The 20,634-nt window shown below is 47.7% G+C and overlaps 1 protein-coding gene across 7 annotated transcripts; it reads left to right on the forward strand.

Annotated features, from left to right (window-relative positions):
• Positions 1–616: 616 nt before the first annotated feature.
• GOLGA2 (golgin A2) lies at positions 617–19,678 on the forward strand. Of its 7 annotated transcripts, none has more exons than XM_063409817.1 (28): positions 617–764; positions 1,960–2,082; positions 2,424–2,504; positions 5,830–5,964; positions 6,566–6,609; positions 6,733–6,796; positions 7,250–7,309; positions 7,783–7,863; positions 9,579–9,617; positions 10,124–10,186; positions 10,425–10,518; positions 11,145–11,251; positions 11,786–11,844; positions 12,058–12,199; positions 13,206–13,295; positions 13,457–13,564; positions 13,661–13,748; positions 14,251–14,597; positions 15,423–15,536; positions 15,814–16,038; positions 16,279–16,378; positions 16,458–16,537; positions 17,107–17,260; positions 17,399–17,466; positions 17,745–17,847; positions 18,102–18,208; positions 18,367–18,535; positions 18,643–19,678. In XM_063409817.1, exons 1-28 carry the CDS (start codon positions 717–719, stop codon positions 18,888–18,890), a joined length of 3,141 nt encoding a protein of 1,046 aa, XP_063265887.1. In that variant the 5' UTR covers positions 617–716; the 3' UTR covers positions 18,891–19,678. The 7 variants fall into 7 exon arrangements, with proteins under 7 accessions (XP_063265887.1, XP_063265888.1, XP_063265889.1 ...); XM_063409818.1 differs by having other exon boundaries at positions 16,461–16,537; XM_063409819.1 differs by having other exon boundaries at positions 14,254–14,597.
• The last annotated feature ends 956 nt before the right edge of the window (positions 19,679–20,634 follow it).

Consider the following 20,634-nt stretch of genomic DNA (forward strand, 5'->3'; position numbering starts at 1 on the left):
GGTCTCGGGGTCACTCACACAGAATCACCGAATCAATCTGGTTCGAAAAATCACTGAGTCCAACCCGTGACTGAACACCATCATGCCAACCAGACCATGGGTGCCACCGCCAGTCTTTATTCTTAATCACCTTCGCATGTGTTCGCAAGGTGAGCACTGCCCACGCCCTCACTTGTCCCCGTGTCCCGCCGGGCCACCGCAGCTCCTCCCGGGCCCGGCCCCCGAGTCTCTCACAGCGGCTCGGGCAGCGCTGGAGCCCCGTCCCGCCGCGCTCGGGCCCGCCTGGCGCAGGGAGCAGAGTCCCTGTGAGCGCCGTGTCTCAGAGCCGGGGCTCAGGTGCTGCAGCGCTTGGAAGGTTAAAGGATTTGGGATCACACACAGCGACCCCGCTGCCAGCGCTCGGACACCACAGGGCAGAAAGCGAGGCGGCTGTGCGGGACGCGCCCCGCAAAGGCGAGGGAAACCGGGCTGGCCCCTCCCGGCATTTGCTCTGGGCTGCCGGGTCACTGCAGCAGCGGGACAGCGCCGGGTGTCACACGGGGCCCGGGTGTCCCGGGGCGGGGGTGTCCCCGCGGCGCGGGGGTGTCCCCGGGGGGCCGGGCTGTCCCGCTGTGTCACCCCGGGGTGTCCCGGGGCGGAGCGGGGCCGGCCGGGGCGGAGCCGCCCCCGCCCCCGCCGCTCCTGGCGGGCTGACGTGGCCCGGGCGCGGGGCGGACATGGCGGACGGCAGCAGGCAGAGCCGGTTGGCCGCGGCCAAGAAGAAGGTGAGGGGCCGGGGCTGCGGGCAGGACGGGACACGACTCGACCGAGCTGGGGGCGGCCGCGTACCGCGAGCCCCGCGCGGGCCGGACCCCGGGCCGGGCCGAGCGCGGCCTCCCCCGAGGGGCGCGGGCCGGGCCGCCGCCGCCCCCTCGCTCCGGGCCCGGCCGCGGTGGGGCCCGGGAGCCTGCGGGTGTCCGGGGCTGCGGCCCGGCCTTCTCGGCGGGCGGCCGGGGCGAGGCCGGGCCTGGGTGGCTGCGGTGCTGTGAGGGTTACCCGGGCTGGTGTGCGGGTGTCGTGTCTCCCTCCACTTCCTCCCCTCCTCCCCGTTTTTTTCTGTTTTTTCCCTGTATTTTTCCCTCGGGGCGGCCCGGCTGCCTGCGTCCCGGCGGGATGCGCTTCTGTGTCAAAGTCACAGGAACGGCAAAGTGTCCTGGAGCAGTTCGGGCTTCCATTTTGAAATTCCACCAATAAAGGGATCCTCCCTCGTTCTCCTGCATCCCCCGGTGCCCTGCCCGGGCCGTGCGGGCCGGGGGTGCTGTTGTTTGCATAAGCAGCTGCCGGCACCGGCCGCTCTGGGGCTCGGGCGTGCAGGAATTGCACAGAAATGCCGGCAGACCTGGCGGGATTCGCGTTACGTCTTATCAGACCGGCACTTCCTGGGCGAAGTGGATGCGATTAAAAATCATTTCTAGATTGTTTCTCCCCTTAGTTGATAGTTGTTGCAGTGTCTGCTGTTGGGATTGCAACTGTCCTTCATACAATCTTTTATGGAGTGGAAGATTTTACTGTCGGACAGTGCTTTTTCACTTTGCATGCAGGATTAATTGACCTTTATTAATTTTGCCTTATTTTTCTTACTTGTAACCCTAAAAATCCCCCAAACCAGTGCTTTCAATCTCCATTTTTAGTTGCACTATAGAGTATCAAATAATTTCCCAGGAACAGCATTGGCTGTAAAGAAAAGTTGAATGTTTACAACTCTTGTCATAAACCCATCACTCTGGTCTTACTTTAGCCTTCTGTGGGCTTATTTGGATTCATGTTTTCCTCGCAAACAGATGAATTCATGGAAAAGCATTTCTCTTGTCCTTACACTCGATCTGTATTTTTACCAGTGAAGTTTGGTTTTGAAGGTTTTTTGGGGTTATAGAAGGCATATTCTGTTTGGACTTCAGATTCTTCTTCTTCTGTTCACAGCTGAAGGAATATCAGCAGAAGAACAGCCCTGGAGCAACTGCAGGAACTAAGAAAAAACGCAAAACTAAAGAAGGCAGCAGACCTGCGACTCCCACCGCTGATGACCAGCAGCCTCCAGAGAATGTGAGTGTCTCATTCTTTCTCTCAAGTCATTTGCCACCTCCCTCTTCTTTGGTTTTCTGGGCAGTCTGACCAGAGCTGGAGGAGGTTGTGCCGGGGTAAGGGCTGAGGTGTGCAGGTGCTGTGTGCAGTGTGTTACAGCAGTTGGCACTGCCTGTTCTGGAAGGTGCAGCTGGTGTCGGGGTCTGTCCCCTGGTGCCCTGGGTGTGCCCAGAGCTGCTGGGCTGAGGCGTGTGGTCCTCACGAGCTGGACGAGGCTGGTTCCCTGGCTGCCTTGGATTGATGTTTTCTCTCTGCCCTTCTCTGAGCCGTTTCTCTTTCCCCTTTTCTTTCGCCTCCTGTAGATTCAGAACATTCTGAAGGTGCTGGTGTCAGACCTTAACCGCTCCAATGGGGTAGCCATACCCTCATTGGACAAGAGGAAGGTGAGGCAGTGCTTGTGTCCCTCAAAGTGACTCTCTCTCCCTCCTGCATGCTTCGGGTTCTGTTCACACTGAGCTCCATCTCTGGGACGGAGCCTTGTCCTCACACATCCATTGTCAGTCGCTTCAGTTTTGTTGTTGTTTTTATTAACATGGAGCTCTTTGTTACCATTGCTTGTTAAGTGCTTGTTGCCTTCTGGTTTGTGTCATAGTTAACATGTCAAAAAGCGAACCTTGTCAAAAAGTCTTTTTTGAGACAGCTGAGCTTGGAGGAAAACAGGAATTTGGGGTGAGGCAATAAACTCATTTAACAGCCAAGGAAAAGTGCACTATGAAGAGAGGTAGTGTTTCCTTAGTCTGTATTTCTCCTGCTGTGAGTGTCATTGCTTTGTTTGCTGCAGCTTGGTTTGTGAAGGGCATGTTTGTGCTCATCTCTGGGCAAACAGCTGCACTGCTGGTTATTCCAGCCACCCCTTCCATGACAGGCGATGGAGCTGGCACTGGTGATGTACAGTCTGGCAAGGACCAGGGCTGTAAATATGCTTAGGCAGGAAGTCAAATACTTCAAAGCCAGGCATGTACAGGCTTCAGCGTCTTTACATTCCCAAGATCCTGAAGAGGAAAGGGCAGGAAGTATGCCAAGAAGCAAGAGAAAGGTGTTCAGGAGCAGACGTGAACAAACAAATTTTAAAAATATTTATTTTCAGACAGTCAGTTTATTTAAAATAAGGCCCAAACTGTGATAGGGACTCAGAGAAGTCAACTTCTGTAGCGCAGAATGTTCCAGTTTTGTTGTACCAAAGCTCTGATTTTAATTTTCACTTGCATCAGTTTGGTAGCTTATTTCCCTACCACTGTTTCACTGTAGTTGTCATAAAGTAGCTCATTGTTATATTTACTGCATATCCATGTGTCTCCAGCAATAAACATAACTATAGTAATTGCATGGGGTACCTGACAGATGAAGGGAAATCTGCAAGGTGGAATGGAATTCCCTCTGAGTTGCCTCTTTTCCTTTTATTTCTTTTGTGTAATAGTACATCTGACACACAGAGTTCCACCAGCTGGACTGTGCTGTGTAGGTCTGTACCAGCAGAACTTGACTGAAGACACACTGCCAGCTTTTGGGGTGCTGGGTGTGCCTCAGAAAACTTGTGTTGTGACTGAAGTGTCACTGTTGTCCTGGAGACTGTTTTCAGTTAATACTTGTAAGCTCAGAGTAAGTTAAATATTGGAGAAAAAGACTTGTTTCCCATTGGAGGGTGACATGAACAGAAGTGGTCCAGTGTTGTTGCTGAGGTGACATTTGGCTTTGCAGTGAAGGCCTATCTGTGTCCACAGCTTTAGTCATGTTCTGCAAAGGGAGAATTTATTGCTCAATTCATTCTTGTTTCCCTGTTTTGTTGTTTTGGTTTTTTTTTTCTCTTTTCCTCAGAGATACAGTTTGATCTGATTGGCTATTACACAATTTTTGGAGAGTTGTGCCTGGGGTTTTAGGAATTATTTGAAAACTAATCTTTAGCTGCAATATGTAATGAAAGAACAATTTCTCATTCCAGTTGCTGTCTAGTAAAAATCCTGAGTCAGGAAAATGCTGTTTAGAAACTTGATGCTCATAGGGCAGAAAACCCTTGGCAGCTGAGCTGCTGCTGCTGCCATTGGTGTCTCATGTGAGGCAGAGCCCTCCCTTCTCTCTCACTTCAGCTTTCTTGGCTCTGAACCAGAGGAGAACCAGCAAAGTAGAAGCCTTTGTGTGAAAACAAACTGATCCTACTACCATGCTAAGCTGAGCAGACTTACTGTCTTTTTATTTTACATTACTGGATTGTCACAATGCATAATTTCTGTATAAGTGTTCTGCTTCTAATGCTTTCTGTTTCCAGCAATTGGATTGTTCAAATAGTTTTGGGGGTTTTAACAGTTTATTACAAAATTGCTCCTTGCAGAGAAAGGAGGAGTTCTTGTGGTTAAGGAACATTGCTGGTTTCTGCATCTTGGAAGTGTTAGGCAGAAAGAAAGTTCTGATCAGGAGAAATGATCATTTTGAGATGCTCTGGAGAATTAATTTCTCCTGTCCCTCTGATGTTTATATTGATGAGTATATGATTGATAAAGGTGAAGCAACCTTTAGCTGGAAGAATTGAGGGAGTTCCTGACTTTTCTAATAAACACCTAACATATATTGCTCCTTCAGAGCATCAGTACCTTTCCTGCAAAAAGAAATTCAGAAAATTCTTGTTTTCCCTTTGTAGTCTTCCAACTTAGTGCTTTCATTAAATCTCTCCACTGTTGCTGTTTTAACCTTGCTGCTCAATTAGTGAGTGAAGGGCTGAGCAGGTAAACAGGGAATGCAGAGAGAGATTTCTTGGTTCTTATGGAGTGCCAAGAAGGAAGTAACTGAAGCAAGAGGGAACTCTTCCAGGTGGAATTGCAGAGAGCTACAGTATATTGGTGGGGCTAAACGCTGAAAGATTATCTCCTTTGTTTTGTTGTGTTTTTAAGTGATGACTTACCAGAGCTGGATGATGAAATCAATCAAATTGCTGTAAAACACAAGAGCACTGCTGGACCTTTATGGCTCTAGTGCTGTGCAAGGAGATGAAATGGTCCAGTGCAGTGTGGCTTCATAGAGGGGGCTGTAGATGCCATCCATCCTCCCACACAGGCTGGATGGGAACTTGCTGTCTAGAAATAGTTTTTTGGCACTTCTCTTTTCTATTTAGATTCTTCTAGTCATGGGATCCATGGCTGCAGCAGGGCCACAGGCACCTGCTCCCAGCCGCCCTCCCTCTGGCCTGTTCATAAATGTCCTGTTTCTAAACTGGTGGGTGATGGAATGCCACAAATTTCACTGAGTTTTAGACAGAGCACTTGAGTCTGACTAACCCAATTTTCAAGTAGTCACTCCCCTGTTCTTTTCCATCTTCATTTGCATACAGTGATCTGTGTTTTCCCCAGGAACACCTTGAAGGTGGTGCTTTTCAAAGTGCAGTGACATTTGGCTTTGCCCTTACTTGATTTTTGGTGAATCTTTTGCAGTGAATCTTGTGTGTGAACTTAGAGGTTGGGTGATATTATTGCCCTCTGTTAAAAAAGGGAGTTGGGTTATGGGACACTGGTTCTTTATGAGAGGACACACTCTGGGACAGTGTTTGTCTGTGGCTGATGCAGCCACCTCTTTGCTCTGGGGAGAACACAGGTTCCCTTCCACGTGTTTCTTAATGAGTGTTCACATCTGTCTGGTTTTCAGGCAGGCCACAAGGTGATGTGTTGGTGTGTTTGCTCACTTTGCATGGAGGCTGTAATCCTGTGCTGTGTTTTGTGACAGGCATACTTTGACAGTGATGTTGCCACTCGTAGTGCTGAACAGCTTGCTCCCGATGTCCCTGTGCTGTCTAACAGCAACAGCCTCCCTAGCTGTGCTTCTGTTCTGCCTGCTCCTGAGAGCATGCAGCTGACACAGGTTTGTGACTTATCAATACTGCCGTTGAACCATTGAATGTTGGTTAGTGACTCCACATTAGTGTGGAGAAAGACCTTCATAAATATGACATGACTAGTTCAGGTTTTCTCCTGCTAAAATACTACACTCTCCACTCTCCATGCAGTCATCTGTGTGTGAGAGCAGAGGGAGTATTAGCATGCACACATCCCTGCAACTTTCAAAGCTGTTTTGCTTCCCCTTCTCTCCTCTTTCATTAGCAGAAAGTACCTTTAATAAGACAGGTCTCCAGTCCAATCAGTCTGTATTTCCTTTTACTAATTGAAGATTCAGTTATAGTTTTTTTCCAGCAAAGTGTTGATTATCCTGATAAAAAGGAACAGCAGACATAAAGCCTGATACACTTGAATTTCTCTATTCCAGCAAACCCAGACTCACACCACTCAGAAATTATGTGTAAGCCAGGGCTGAGTTGGTGGTTTTAAGTTCATCTTCCTTTGGGAAGCAGTAATTACAGGAGCTGTAGAACTTAAGCCTAGTTGTAATCAAGGCTCACTGACACATTCATAAATGACACTCCCATCTTTTACAGGCGTGTAAGTTTTTATGTTTTAATCCACAGATGAATGAAGCTGAGGATCATAAAAATTCTTTGGATGAGAACAGGTGAGTGTCTGTGTTGGCTTTGCAAAAGGATCCCAACAAATTAAGGTTTTATCCCTGCCCAATGCTGTGCTGATTTGGGCAGCTCTCTGGGAGAGGTTTTCATTGCCAGGTCTTTGTTCCCAGGTCTTTCACATCGACAGAGGGTCTCCGTCAGTTGTCTGAACAACTCAATGGCCTGGTTTCCCAGGTACTCCTTTTCATCCATTTGTCTCATTAATTCTCTGGTGTTTGATGTGGAACTTTAAGCAGACAGCTCAAGGAAACACTCTTCAATCTCAGAGACGTCTGCAGCCATCCTACTAACTAATATGATACTTAAACATGAGGAGCAAAAAATCCTGGTTTAGGAATGTAAGATTTCAGCAGTAGGAAGAAAAGCAGAGTGGGATGAATGAATTGTATGTATTCATGGAAAGATGTACTCTTGATTTACTGGAAAAGAGTATGAAGTCTGAATAATTCACATCAGCTTGTCACAGGGGCAGCCAGCATCTATCCTGAGCCAGAAAAGTGTTTCCTGTGCCTGTGTGTGGTCGTTTGAAGTGACAGGTGCTATAAGGAGTGTTACTGTTATAATGGGATCTTACCTAAGAGTGATTTGCCTTGGGGACTGAAACTGACTGACTTGCTTTACTTCTAGTCAACATCATACGTGAATGGAGAAAGTCCTGTTTCTTCCACAAATATTAAGGAAATGGAAGTAAGTTGTTCTCAGTCTGTCATGTTTTTTTATTTTTACTTGCTGCTGTTGATCACTTGTTTGGATTCTGTGCTTACAGCAGTGTTAGTGAGGCCTACTGAATGCACAGGTCATATACATCACTGTGTAGTGTCAGCTGGGGCTGTAATGGGGTAGTTGTGATCACCACAGTCAGAGGCAGTTACTGGAGATGTTCCCAGTTTGGGGACTGGGATAATCTGGCTTCCATGCAACTGCAGTTCTTAATTCTGATTCACTTTTATGTCAAAATGAGGCTTCAGCAGAAACGGATAAAACAGGTTGACATCCCAGCTGCTTTTATTCAAACCACAGATTTTGTTTTGTTTGGAGAATCTGATTATATCAAACTGTGATAATGATTTATTTTTTCTGTCCTTTTTAATTATTGCTTTTTTCCTTCCCTTCTCCTCTTCTGCTCCTTCCTTTTTCTCCTATATGCATGTGCCCGTCAGACACGTTACCAGGAGCTGGCAGTAGCCCTGGATTCCAGCAATCTAACTAACAAACAGCTCGTTACAAAGATAGAGGAATTGGTAAGAAACAATCCAACCAACCAGTTTGACATTGTCTTTGCTGCTCCTCCACGCTCTCTGGGTGTCTGCAAGGTTACGGGTTCCCTCATGGTGCCACAAGGAAGGCTGCTTACACAGCACTTTGTGTGGAACAAAATGGGCTGGCTGGAAAACCTGTGAGAGGATCAAAGCCTAGGGCCTCTTGTGAGTGAGATGGCTCATCTGAGGAAGCAGAAACAGAGTTTTGTTGTTTCCATTTATGTGTGCTCTCTTGATCTTCTCATGCTGTCCCTGGATGATAAGCATCCTCATAAAACAGCTATTTCTGGTCCTGGTCTGAATCCTGAAAATACAGAATTCTGGTGCTGGCAGCAGTGTGAAAACCTGTTTCTGCAGGTGGTGATGCTGTTCTAAATATATCAGCAGAGTGGGAGCAATAGGTCCAAGAGAGCCTGGGGCTGTTTTCTGATCATATCCTCAGCTTCTCTTGGCACAATGAATGAACTGCTTTGTCCTGTGGCCTGCATGGATTCCTGCTGCTGCTTTTCAGCTCTCAGCCTTAACACTGCAAGAAATGCAGCTAAGTGGATCTGTTCCAGGCTGAAAAGAGCCTTTCTTGTGTGAAATACTTTCCCTCATTTTGTTCCTCTCTAAAGCTACGCTTTTCCCAAAGTTCAGCATTTCCCAGTGTACCCCATGACCCCTCTTTTTGTTTCCCTCTGTTTTATTTTTGGTTTTGGGTTATTTTTGTTCTTTTTGTGTTTTAGTTGGGCTGCACAGGTAGAGTGCATTGCCCACCCAGGATTCTCATTTTCTGTTTGTCTGGAACCCTGTAGGGCCTTTGCTGCATTTGTGCTCTTGCCTTTGCTTTTCCTGGTTATGTTGTGCGCTGGCATTGCTAAAATCAAAACCTCTTCACCTTTCCATCTGCAGTCATGTTTCAAAATGCACTGAGGCAGTAGTGGTAATAAAGAAACACCTTGGCCAATATTCATCATTTGGGAAAAGGAAAAAATAGTAATTACATGGTTACTTAAGAGACATCTGTGAGAAAACTGCCAGGGGGACAAGAGCAGCAAAGGGCAAACAGGGTTTGGTGGCAGCCTGGGCAGCCTTTGTCCCCTTCACACCTACAGATGCACTTTGTGCAGTCACAGTTCTCCAGTACTTCACCCATGAGACTGAAACTGGCTGGGACAGAATTATCCCTTTCCTTGCATCTGCCTTCAGCTCTGTCTCATTCCACCTTGGTGGGAGCCTGCCAACGTACGTGCAGCTCTGCATGACTTGGCCAGTTGTTAACTGGGATAGAGGTCTGAGGAATCACTTAGAGGAAAGGACTTTTGCTTTGGGATTTAGGTATTTATCTTTTATTGAAAGCATTTTTGCTGCTTTTCCTAACACACCAGTTTGACTATGATTAATTGCAGAGATGTGGGATATTGCAAGTTTAAACTGAAGTTGCTGGATGGTCAGATAGGAACATAAAGGGGTTTCAGCAGAGGTATTGGAGGAGAACTGTGATAATGTACTGGACAATGAAAAACATATCACATGTATTAGTGAAGGGAGCCTCAAATCTCTTAATACCTAAGATGCACTTCCTAGTCTTCTACAAAAATGGAAATTCTCCTTACATGAACTGGGCATATATCCTACTTCATCAAAGTGAAAATGTGTTTCAGCACTATGAGAATATTTTCTCTTAATATTGGTGCATCAATTTTCTTCCATAGAAACAGCAGAACCAAGAAGCAGTGAATCAGCTGGAGAAGGTAAAGTGTGTCCTATTTTTGGATAGATACAGAAATAGGTACCTGTTTCTTTGAGGAGTAGAAAACACAGTGGATTGTGGCACAAGTGTGCATGATCTTGTCTTGTGTTAGATTCAGTTTTATTTGTAGTATAAGGTTTAATGTTTTGACTTCACAAGTTGGGCCTGACAGGCAGCATTCTTATTTTGACCAAAGCTAATATTTAAATGCTCAAGTTGGAGGAGTGCAGGGGGGGCAGGAGGTTACAGTTCAGGTCCTTGCCAGGAGCTTCCATTCCAGCACTGCCACGTGTGTGCTGCAATGATTGCACTGTGCTGTCACTGCTGGTCTGGGATGGAAAAATGATTAAGTAGTTCAAAGAATGAAGATAAGCGTGTCTTTAAAAATACTGGCATCATTTGGATGCTAGAAATAGTAGCAATTAATTCCTGCTTTTTTAGTTTAACGTAAAACAAGGGTTAACTATCTGCATGTTTGTGCTGACCAAGCATTATTTGTTTCTACAGGAAAAGAAGGAGTTTGAACAGAAATTTAACAAAGAGCAAGCGGCACTGAGGGAACAGTTACAGGTAAGGCAGAGCCTCCCCTACAGTAATATCACCTGACTTCTGCTGTTTTGTGGATTACTGAGCACTCTCAGTCCTTATCCTGGAAGGCAGAAGTCCATTCCTTTAGCAAAACCACGAGTGTCAGCCAGACTGTACTTAACTGCAGGAGCTCTTTACTGAGTTGTCCTTTTGTGACAACAGTGATGTTGCAGTGGCAAGCAAAGAAGTTTTGTGCTGAGCTGATTTTCCTTTCCCAAAGGTTCATATCCAGACTATTGGAATTCTCGTTTCTGAGAAGTCTGAGTTGCAGACAGCCCTTGGCCACACTCAGCAGGCTGCACGGCAGAAATCAGGTACGTGACTGTGTCTGCAGCTCGGGCTGGGGGTGAACTGTGGGTGTCAGGTCACAAGTAGGGCAGTTGGTGGCAGCCAGCTCACAGCACTCCCTGACCCCTTCGTGAGCAGCCTCTGGCACTGCTGCTGTCATCATAGCTGCCCCCAGATTGCTCTCATGGCAGTTGAGGTTCTTCTGTGCATCACTAAAGCCCTGTCAGCTCTGCTGGGCCTGATGACTACCCCAGACTGTTCCTTTCTAATTCTTTTAAAACTTGGTTCCCCTTTCCGCCCTGCCTCCCACACAGCTGTCAAGTTAATCTAGGTCTTAGCTGAGCCTTTTAGTCTGAACTGCATTTGAGCAATTTATTCTAATAGAAAAAAACCAAAAACAAACAACATAGTGTCTATTGTTCTGCAAAGGAAGTTTCATCATCTCCCTGTAAAAGTGAGGCAAGTAGAGAGAGCTGTGTGCCCAGGGCTGTTGGTGAATCACCTGCAGAGCCAGGAGCGGAGCCAGCTCTGATGATTTACTAAGTTCTGTGCTGCCTGAAGAGCTTGTTGACAAAGTAGAAAGTGCTGTTCAGCCAGTTCCAAAATGCTTCTTGTGGTCTAGCCTCAACTGCCTGTGCTCTGCCTTGTGCAGGAGAAGCTGAAAGCCTTGCTGCCCGTTTGCACTCGTCTCGCCAGCGGGTCTCGGAGCTGGAGCGCACTTTGTCCTCCATCTCCATGCAGCAAAAGCAGTCAGAGAAGGTAAGAGCCACCTCTGTTTGTGCTTAAAGCAGCTCTGCCTTTGGCTGTTTGCTTAACACTGCTGCCAAGTCTGCAGTGCCTGCTTGGAGAAGAGGCAGACGTTAACCTTGGTAATTGTTAATTAACCTTTTAAAGCTGTGCATTCCCCATGGTCAAGGCAAACTTCATTCAAGTTTCTGTGGCTAATCATATGGTCCAGTTGGTGTCCTCAGATCTGGCACCTCATTCATTAGTCTGGCAGCTCCACACAAGAGAGATACCTTGTCCCAGAAGTCTCCATCAAACACACACTTTAGTATTGTCTTTAATCCAGAAGTTTACAGAAATACTTGTAGCATCATATTTGAAAAGACTGAGCAGACTTATTCCTGGAAAATTCAGGAGGTTCTAAGCAAACCTGTCCTGAGGTTTTTGCTAAAGTTATGACCTTTTCTGTTTTAGCTGATCTGTTAAAGGTGAAACTAAGTATTTTTTAAATACCTTATTTGTTTGGCTGAAGTCTATAGATGAATCAATAATTTCTTTTTTCTCCAGCATAATAAAGAGTTAGTGAAGGAGCGAGACAACCTGAAACTGGAACTGTACAAACGAAGGTAAGTCCCCTCTGCTTATTACTGCAGAAGAGCCCCAAAACAAGTGGCAAAGACCACAGGTGGCGACTTGGGAGGCTGGATATTCAATTTGGAAAAAAATAGTCACTAGATGTGATGTTTCTGTGATTCTAGCTGCCAGAAAGCACTGGTTTGTAAATTTATGACCTGGACATCAGCAGACCCAGAGCCACTTTAATTTTTTGTTTGTTTTAGCAAAAGTAGTGAGGAAATAAAACAGCAGAATTCAGAGCTATCAGAGAAAGTTCACTCCCTGGTGTCCCAGAACTCAGCTATGAAGTTGGATGTGGAAGATTTGCAGAAGAAATTGGAAATGGCTGAACTGATGATTCAACAGGTGAGGGCAGAGGACACTGATGACACTGCCACACTTCCTTCTGAGAGAGGGACCAAGTCAAATTCTTGGCTTTAAAGAAAGGCACAAAATCTCATCAAGGCATCCTTCTAGAAAAAAGCTTTCAGCAAGGCTTCAGGGGAACAGAAAGCTTCTGTTTCAGTATTCTCTAAGGTGTTGGAACTGTAAATTGATTGAAAAGGTCACTTGATTGAAAAGCAATGTGACATTAGTCTGTTAAAACTGTTGTCAAGTGAGAAAGGGTGAAACGTGGAAATACAGTGACTTTTCTGATTGTATCTGTTCAGGATTTTGGTTATTTAGTTGTGCAGTCTCACTGAGTACCCAGCTGAGTAGGGGTGGTGCTTGTAGCCACCAGTGGAAGGTGGTGAATTGGACAGGGGCAGCTTGAAGTCAGCTGGGGCAAGAATGCATGGAGCCAGCAGGTCAGAGAGCAAGCCTGGTGTAACCCTGAGCCTGGGAGGGAAAAAAATGCTCTGATTTTTATTCCTAGACTGTGTCTTAAGTTACCCTTGAAATTAAGCCAACTGTTGCTCTTCTGGGAAGAGTGCTGTGCCTCAGCTGAACCAGCCTTGATGCTCATTCCACTGACGTGCCCCAGACACTGGCTTTAAATTCCTGACATGTCTGACAGCTTTAAGGTCACAGGCTTTTATACTGTCTGACATGGCTGTATAATGATGACTCTGGAAATGCACAAAATTTCTGAGCCAAAGTTTGATTGAATTGTATTTTCTTAATCAAAAAAATAGTAAATGTAAAATTAGTAGGGAGGAGCCACCCAGTTCAGCCGTTTTTACAGGACTAAAATTTCAGCTTTTTGTTTTTAATCTCCCTATTTTTTCACACTGAACTTCACTATGAGTTGGAGCACTTTAAAAACTATAGAAGATTACAACATAGATCATGTGGCAGGTTACTCTCAGCAGAAGGCTGTGCAGGAATTGAGCATTAACATTTCGCCTTAACTTTCTGATTTTTGTAACAGTTCTCAAGCCAGGGAGGGAGTCTGGATGCAAACCAGCAGCTGCAGATGGTTCTGGAGGAGAAGGCAAGCCTGGAAACCCAGGTAGCTCAGGTAAGAGGTTGTATGAAATATGATCCTTGATGTCTGTAAGGAAACTTGTGGGGCAGAAAAACGTAGTCTGAGCTTTGCACTAACACTGGTTTCTTCAAGTTCTATCCCTTAAACCAAATTCACTTAGCTAATATGATGTTGTTTGATTTTATTTTGAACAGCTCTCAGAGTCACTCCACCAGCTGCAGGCAGAAAGAGATCAGTATGTGGAGAAACTGAGGGAGGAGGGAAGTGTTTGGCAGCAGCGGGTGCAGCAGCTCTCTGAGCAGGTAACCCCAGGGGCAACATCCCAGCTCTGGACAAACACAGGCAGCAGGAAATGTCCCATGAGCATTGTTGTGATTTTCATTTGTGTGGCCCTGCAGGTCCACACAATGGCAGAGGAGAAGGAGAAACACATGGCCAGAATTCAGGAGCTGGAAGACAATGTTACAGAGCTGCTGAGCACATCAGGTAGGGCTTCCAAAGTGGGGCTTCCCACTGCAGAGTGGAGCTGGAGAAGTCTGTGCTGCTGTGCAGATGCTTCTGCACAGGACCTGCAAATAGATCTGATGCTGGGAAGGCAGATGAAGACCAGGTGACCCTAAGAACCCTTTTCTCCTGGGAAACAGCAAGTGAACTCCTGCAATGCATGGGCCAGCAGGCTGCTCATGTCTGTAGTATTGGCCTAACTGTACTGTCAGCCTCTCTGGCCCAGGAGTTTGGGAAGGCAGGATGCTCCTGCTAGGGCTGTGAGGGAGTCAGCAGCAGACAGCAGGATGCTGTGCTTGGGTTTGGGGTAGGTTTGCTCTTTGTTCCTCTCAGTGCTGTGCACTGAGGATTGGATAGTGCAGCTGGTGATCCCTTCTGGGTCACAGAGCCCAGTGGGCTGGGGTGTGCTTTGTGCATCCAGCAGGGATTTTCTCACCCAGCCGTTCTCCCTGTGGCTGAGCCCCTTGTGATTGCATTTCCTCAGCAGTGAAGCCCATGGACATCGAGCCTCCCTCTCCGCCGGGGCCCACGGCGGCAGAGCTCAGTCTGCAGGAGGAGATGCAGCGGCTGCAGCAGCAGCAGGAGGAGCTGCAGGGGCAGTACCAGGCCCAGGTGCGTGACAACGAGCAGCTGAGCCGCCTCAACCGCGAGCAGGAGGAGCGGCTGCTGGAGCTGGAGAAGACAGTGCAGCGCTACAGCGAGGAGGCTGCGGACAGGCAGCAGATCCTGGAGGACATGCAGAGTGACAAGGCCACAATCAGCAGGGCACTGAGCCAGAACAGGGACCTAAAGGAGCAGCTGGCTGAGCTGCAGAATGGGTTTGTCAAACTGGTAGGTCTCTTCTGTGCATTTTTTCCCACTGCTTCCCTCACTGGTGCAATCCTTGTGTAGTGCAGATGTGAAAACCTGGCAGCAGTGTTATCCATCTCTTACCCTCTGAGACTGTGGCTGCTCCATCCTTTGACATGTACTGCCATACCACGAGATTCCCTCCAGTTCCTTACTCCCTCACGTGCTCTAGCACATGAACCAGTATCTTTGTCCAGAACTGTTTCCTTTTCCTTCTCATTCCCTGGCAGTCAGGCTGTTTCTGTCCCTGGCTATTCCTCCTGTTGTTTTATTTGAAGATACCTATTTCCTGTTCCCCTGTACTTGCCCATGAGGAAGTCCTCAACAGTATTCCCTCCTGCTGCTGTCATTCTTACCCATCCTGGAGCTGATTCCTTCCTCTTGCTTTGCTTCTCTCAGTGTAACACTTTCCCCTCTGGGGTCCTAGCAGCCTGACACATGGTCTAGCTGTTGTTTTTTTTTTTCTTTAGTCCTTTTTGAACTCCTTGTTTTTGAATGTCTGTGGCTCTCTTTGGGATATTCATACCACCCATCTGCTTTGGAGCTGACAGGCTGCATGATGTGCCAGGCCTCTTCTTGGCACTGTCCCAGCACTGATTCCCCAGGCTCTTTCCTTGCTCTTCTCCCATCTTCTGAACCTTTCTGTAAGTTATTTACTGTCCTAAACATCAATTTATGACCCTCAGTTACAGTCCAGAAAAACACAAGGCATGGCACCCTGCTGTACTGGGATCTAACGTGGTTTATTGAGAGCCTGTTCCATGGTGGCTGGGGCAGTTCTGTTACACAGTTGTGTTTGTCTTGCAGACAAATGAAAACATGGAGGTCACAAGTGCCCTACAGTCAGAGCAACACGTAAAGAAAGAGCTGGCCAAGAAGCTTGGGCAGCTGCAGGAGAACCTGGCGGAGCTCAAAGAGACGGTGAGCACCAGCAGGGGCATGGCAGGGCTGGATTGTGCAAATTGCTGGCAACTTCCCAGGCACTGATGGAAGGCTGGAAATGGGCATTGTAAAGATCCAGCTGGGAGCCTTCCCCTATCATCTGCTGACTGATGTGGGGACCAGCATGTGGGGGCAGATGGTGGCTGTCTGCCCGGTTGGTGGCTTTGGGGCAATGTTGACAGTTTGGATCATGTCACCCAGATCAGCTTTTCAGGCACAAAGGGTTTGATGTGGTGGTTTGATCTTGTTCTCCCAGCTGGAGCAGAAGACACAGGAGGCCCGTGGGCTGCAGGAGCAGCGGGACCAGTGCTACAGCCACCTGCAGCAGTACACCCTGGCCTTCCAGCAGCTCGCTGCCGAGAAGGACGAGCTGCACAAGCAATTCCTGCTTCAGACACAGCTCATGGATCGCCTGCAGCACGAGGAGGTCCAGGGGAAGGTGACAGTGGAGATGCACCTGAAAGAGCTGCAGCAGACGAAGGTAACAGTAAAAAGGGACAAGTGAAAAGATGGGAGGTAATAAGGGAGAGATTTAGCTAGTCCCTTCCAGACTGGGCTGTTCTGTGATGCTGTGATTACACCCTGTGTCCTACAGATGAGTGGTACCTGTCTGGAGCTGAAGTACTGCTTGTGTGTTTGTGTGTGTGGTGCTACTGTCTGGAGTGACTGTTTGCAATCTGGCTTGTGCAGGCTTTTGTGATCCTTTGCTTCTCTCTTGCAGGAAAGTCTAGAAGCTGTAGCCAAGGAAAACAAAGAGCTGCAGGCCCAGATCAGTCAGCTGGCAGCAGAAATGGAGGGCAGGATTTTGCACCAACTGGAGGGTGAGTGGCTGCATCAGGGAAGAGGCAGAGCTGGGTTCTCTCCAGCATTGCCTCCTTGTTCACCTTCTTTCTTTTACAGAAGGCGATGAAGCTATGACTGAAGAAATCCAAAAACCTTCTCTTGTGGTCCCAGAGAAGTTTGAAAGCCATGAAGAAATGGTGAGTCTTAATGAGTAGAAAAAGCCTTTGGTTTTCATTCTAAACAAGTACCTAGAAAAGGAGACTGGTTCAATTGTAGAGGTTTATCAGCTGTTACCCTGCCAGCTGAGTGCAGTCATGAGGGAAATGCAACAGTTCCTTGTGCATAGCAGCAAAGCCAAGACTTCTGCAGCATCCTTACAAAACAGGCTGGAAGTCTGGCAGTGGTTTCCTTATGATGACAACTCAGCTGGCAGAGCAGCTCTTTAATGGGGCTTTGATGATGATGTTCACTTTAGTTTGGAAGGCAACTTGGAAATGGTGTCAAATATCTACAAGATTTATCTGCAAGTACAGTCATAATACTGCAGTCAAACAGCTCTCAAGGGACCCAGTTTTTAACCTGCACTAATTGGGAATGAGAAGAGGCAGTAGCTGCTGCCTGGCTTAGTTCCAGGGCGGTCACATAATTCTTTGGTTTCACACCCATAACTAAAATGGGGTAAACTGTTACTCTGTCCTGAGATGCACCATAGATCCTGCTGAACAGAGGGGAAGCACTAATGTCCACATTCTGAAATTGTTCCTAGGTGACTTTCGTGACCTCTGCCATGTCCCAAGTGGAGCAGGAGCGAGAAGATCTGAGGAAGCAGCTGGCTGCTCAGAAGCAGCAGTGCAGAACCCTCCTGCAGCAAATCACGGCTCTTCGGCAGGAGCAGCAACATCACATCACACTGGATGGAGGTAAAGTCTCTGCACTTTGGGACAGTGTGACCAGGAGGTGCTGGGCCAGCTGGCCATGGCTGCTCTGAGACAGACCTTTGGGTCTGTGAGTGCATCCTGCCCCTGGAGAAACTGTAAATTGCACACATCCCTTTCCAGGCTCCATTATGGATACTGTTCCAGTAGAGGTTCACGAGGCTCTGAAAAGTGCCATGGACAAGCTACAGGTAAGCAAAAGAATCTCATGTTGTTTCAGCCCTATTAAACTGCTCAGCCAGACTAGGATCCAGTGTCAGACAAACACAACACAAGCAGATTGTAGGGGAATAAGCAGCAGACGTTCCATAAAAAGATGCTCCATCCTAAAACGCTTGCTCACAGCCTGGTTGTAAAGGAGCAGCATTTGTTCCCCAGGCTCAGACCAGAGTCAGGGGGTGTTACCTTTAGCACAGGTGCTGTCTGTACGTGAGCAGCCCAGGTGACTGACCCCCCTTTGTGTGTGCAGTTGCGTTTCACGGAGCTGATGCGTGAGAAGGCTGATCTGAAGGAGCGTCTGGAGGAGCTGGAGCACCGCTGCATCCAGCTGTCTGGAGAGACTGACACCATTGGTAAGTGTAGGCAGCACCAGCACAGGCCAGAGCTTGCTCAGTGCCTTATTTATAGGGGGAGCAGATCTCCAAAGAGCTTTTGGAGCTGGAGCCCTCAAACTACAAAGCCTTCTACTGTAATGTCATCTGCTGCTGTGTAACTGGGCTAGGTCTCCACTCCAGGGCTGGAATTCTGGGTCCTCATGCCTTGTACCTCACTATCAGGCTTGTACCCCAATCTTGCAGACACTCCTGAAGCTTCTCTTGTGTTCCAGGGGAGTACATTGCACTGTACCAGAGCCAAAGGGCAATCCTCAAACAGCGGCACCAGGAGAAAGAGGAGTATATCAGCAGGTTGGCTCAGGATAAGGAAGAGATGAAGGCAAGGACTCTTTTCTGTGGTACTACTCCAAGCAGGGTGGGCTGGGGAGTGCAAATCTTTGTGTGTTCATTTGCTAACTCTGTGACAGGAGTAGAACTGCAAACCTCAGTGGTGTTTTTGTGTGCATGTTTCATGGGCTTTCCTTTACTTTGGTACAGGTGAAACTACTGGAACTGCAGGAGTTAGTGATGCGCCTGGTCAGGGAAAGAAATGAATGGTACAGCAAGTATGTAGCAGCTGCTCAGAACCCAGAGCTGCTGGCAAGCCAGACTGAAGGTGTGCTTCCAGCAGAGAGGCGCATTGAGCTGAACGCCACCGACGGAGCAGGTGAGCTGCAGCCAGGACAAGCTCTGTGCAGGGGGAGCAGCCCCTGCTCTCAGCCTGTTGTGTGGATGGGAGGAGTGACCTGCCTGCCTTGTCTGTGCTCCTTGCAGGGTTACGAGAGGTGAATCTGTCAGATGAAGCAGAACAAGAGGCTGCGGTTCATCAATCTGGTTTTCCCCCTGCTGACAGTAAAGCTGCTCAGCCAAACCAAGAGGACCCCACGGCAAAGCAAATAATGCAGCTGCTCAGAGAAATCCAGAACCCTCAGGAGAGGCTGGGCTCCCTGCTGGAAAACCCATGCATTCCCTTCTTCTACCGTGCGGATGAGAACGATGAGGTCAAAATCATGGTAGTTTAAGTGGTGCTATATCTTATTGACGAGTTTCTGTGGGCCTGAAAGGACCTGATGGACTTGTACTTGCCCACACCTCTGCTCAGTGCCCTTGGTGAGAACAGGTTCCTAAAGACATCAGTAAAGAGATTGTATCAGATGGAACTCAAGCATCAGACCTCATGTTCTCTTTCTCTTTTCTGTTACTTGGTGTGCTTGGAGTACAGGCAAACTCTTAACTCATCCTGGGAGGCAGCTGGTGCTGCCACATCACCTAGGCCAGGCCCAGACTGAGGGCAGAGGGAGTCCATGACTTTTGGCAAAATGACTTAATCCCTTGTCCCAGACTCTGCTGCCACAGGAGCTTCACACGGTTCTGATCCATCACTCATGCCTGTTATCGGCCCAGTTCCTTCCAGGGCTCCCAGAGTAACTAACTGTTCTGGTAATGGACTCTTTGGACTCTCAGCAGGTTGGGTTTGTTTTCATACCACGTATCCTGAACTGCCCCTTGCTGCTGCAGCCCTGCCTCTTGCACCTGTATTTCAGAACAGGCCCCAGCAAGCGGCTCCTGGGCAGCACAGCCCTGCCTGTTCTCATTGCCAGGGGAAGGGACCGACGGGAGCCTTGAGGGGTCTTTTGGTTACTTGATAAAGCTTTATGTGATTCTTGGGAGTGGGGTGGAAATGTAACTGCACTTTGAAGGATGATGTGTTTCACTTGTATGTGTCTGAAGGTTTTATTTATTTTAAGAAATGGGAGAAAAAAGTAAAAGGAAACCACTTAATAAACATGCTTCGTTTTGAATTTCTGAACTTCAGGGGTTCTAGTTCTCCACCCCTGAACTTTCCTCTTCTCCCATTTTGGTAAGGATTGCAGGAGATGAGTGGAAACCAAGATCCCATAGTCCATGTTTAAGGTCCTGGGACATACAGCAGCAAGGGTGGTTGTACCTGGCCCTGCCCTGAAGCCATAGCCCTGACTCTAAGGAGAAAATAGAACATGGAAAGAGGAGAGCACTCCCTAAACAGCAGCAAAACAAATCTGGATGTGGAAGTTTATGCCATGTGAACTGCATGTGGATATCCTGCAACTGAATCTGCATTCAAGCAAGAACTGCCTGTTCTTAGGATGGGTGGTGTCAACAGTGGAGTTTTGAGGGGAACCACAGGGGAGGTTAAAGGGACCTGATCACTGGAGCTGTGTGATCAAACACAGGAGTTTGGGCTGCTGCCTGAAGCAGCATCAGCTGCCACCCTGTCACCTGCCCAGATACCAGCACAGGAACACAGATTTGTGTCTGTTTAACAGGAGAGATGGTTCATTTCTTCATGTCCAAGCTGGTGAAGCTTTACAGCAGCACAACAGAGCTTTCCTTCTACTGCCAAAGGCAGATCCTGTTCATATCTTGCTATTTCCAAATACAAATGAAAAAAAGGTGTACACACAGCACAATCAGTGCTTTCCTGTGAGCCCCCAGGGGAAGCTGGTTTTTGAACTCCTTTCATTGAAATGGCACAAGTGGTGTCAGTCTCTCCTCAGCACAAGTGACTGGGCTCCCCAAGCATGGGGTATGTACATTCTGTATCTGTGTAAAATGGTGTATATTCCTTGAAGAGAGACTAGGCCTGTTCAGTATTTACTGCTGCTCAGGCTATTCATAAATCTGTATCATAACTAACAGGGGAAGGGCTGTGTGTGATTTAAGACAGAGTATTATTGTAAAGGGAAGAAATAGTTACTGGGTGTTCACTAAAACTGTAAGGGAAAC

This window comes from Prinia subflava, chromosome 12 (assembly GCF_021018805.1).
Source record: "Prinia subflava isolate CZ2003 ecotype Zambia chromosome 12, Cam_Psub_1.2, whole genome shotgun sequence".
Lineage (NCBI taxonomy): Eukaryota > Metazoa > Chordata > Aves > Passeriformes > Cisticolidae > Prinia > Prinia subflava.